This window comes from Passer montanus, unplaced genomic scaffold (genome assembly GCF_014805655.1).
Source record: "Passer montanus isolate IOZ18808 unplaced genomic scaffold, ASM1480565v1 scaffold2806, whole genome shotgun sequence".
Lineage (NCBI taxonomy): Eukaryota > Metazoa > Chordata > Aves > Passeriformes > Passeridae > Passer > Passer montanus.
The window spans coordinates 2,286-4,010 of NW_024367491.1; the positions used below are offsets into that span (position 1 = coordinate 2,286).

A 1,725-nucleotide genomic window follows, 5' to 3' on the forward strand; every position below is an offset into this window, starting at 1 on the left:
CCAGCAGCGGCACCAGCGAGCCCCCGGACAGCCCCAGCGTGAAGCGGCCGCCGCTCGCCACCGCCTCGGCCGCCGCCTCCGCCACCAGCCGCGCCAGGGCCGCGCCGAGCTCGCCTTGGGACGGGAACACCGACACGGCCGCCATGATGGCGGAGCGAGCCCCCGGACAGCCCCAGCGTGAAGCGGCCGCCGCTCGCCACCGCCTCGGCCGCCGCCTCCGCCACCAGCCGCGCCAGGGCCGCGCCGAGCTCGCCTTGGGACGGGAACACCGACACGGCCGCCATGATGGCGGCGCCGGGGGGGGGGAAGAAGAAGGGGGAAGTGACGTCGGCAGCGCGACGCGTTGCTAAGCGACCGCGGGTTTAGAGCCGGAAGTGGCCTGAGCGCGCGGCGCGTTGCTTAGCAACGCGCGGCCTAGCGCGGCCTAGTGAAGCCTCGGCCTTGCGTGGCGGCGCTGCCCGGGGGAGCGCGGGTGCCTCGCTGCCCTTCTCCCGCTTCGCCCCCCACACAAACCCCACCTTGCTGTTTCCCCCAATGAGCCCCGCAGCACAGCACGCGGCACAGTCGCTGGTTTTTAATGGCCTCGTGGTCTGGCACAACCAAACGGGGCAAAAATCGGGTTAAAAACGGCCCAAATGGGTTAATTGTAATAAATACGTCCGTACAAAGGAGTCCCTACGGGGTTAATTAGGCACGAATTAGTCGTTAATTAGCGCTGTCGGAGTTAAATAGCGCCTGTGAGGGCGATTCTCAGTCAGTCCAGGTTTCCCTTGGAATTCTGCTGTTTTCCCTCTGTAAAAAGTCACGATTTTCCTGGAAATTCCTGGGAATTCTGCTGGGTTCCTCCTGGATCCTTGGGAACACCGCTGTTCTACAGTCAAATCCTGCTTTTCTCCCCCAAATCCCACTGTTTTCTCTGGGAGTTCTGATGTTTTTCACTCTTTTCCCTGGGAATTTCTGCTGTTTTCCAGGAAATCCAGGGGGGTTCCCAGCAGGATTTTCATTATCCCAGGCTGGTTTTTTCCACATCCCAGCAGGATTTTCAGATTTTCAGGATCCCAGGGTGTTTTTTTGGGTCAGAACCTGGATTTCCCGGAGCAGAGCCGGGTGTGCATCTCCTGTTCTGAAGGATTTTCAGATTTTTGGGATCCCAGGGAGGTTTTCCAGCAGGATTTTGAGTTTTTCAGCAGGATTTTCAGTTCTTCCAGTAGGATTTTCAGTTTTTCCAGCAGGATTTTTGGGATCCCAGCAGGATTTCCGTGCTCAGAACCCGGATTTCCTGCAGCAGAGCCAGGTATGCATCTCCCATTCTGGGGGATTTTCAGATTTTCAGGATTCCAGGGAAGTTTTCCAGCGGGATTTTCAGGTTTTTTTCAGCAGGATTTTCAGGTTTTTTGGGATCCCTGGTGTTTTTTTGGGCTCAGAACTCGGATTTCTTGGCACAAATCCTTGGGGTTTTTCAGGATCCCAGGGAGGTTTTCCAGGGGGATTTTCAGGATCCCAGGCTGGTTTTTTGGGTCAGAACCCGGATTTCCCGGAGCAGAGCCGGGCGTGCATCTCCCGTCCTGGGGAATTTTTGGGTTTTTCAGTCTCCCAGTCTGATTTTTCTGAATCCCAGCAGGATTTTCAGGATCCCAGGGAGGTTTTCCAGCAGAATTTTCAGGTTTTCCAGCAGGATTTTCAGATTTCCAGGGGGTGGTTTTTGGGTCAGAACCCGGATTTCCC

The 1,725-nt window shown here is 56.8% G+C and overlaps 1 protein-coding gene across 1 annotated transcript in view; it reads right to left on the minus strand.

Moving 5' to 3' along the window:
- The window catches only part of PGLS (6-phosphogluconolactonase), a gene marked incomplete at its 3' end in the record, with an annotated part of 3,291 nt that extends 1,845 nt beyond the window's left edge, over positions 1-1,446 (minus strand). Inside the window, exon 1 of the mRNA XM_039713312.1 lies at positions 135-1,446. Within this exon, the coding sequence (XP_039569246.1) occupies positions 135-284 (150 nt within the window). The remainder of the gene's footprint in view (positions 1-134) is intronic.
- Between the last annotated feature and the right edge of the window lie 279 nt (positions 1,447-1,725).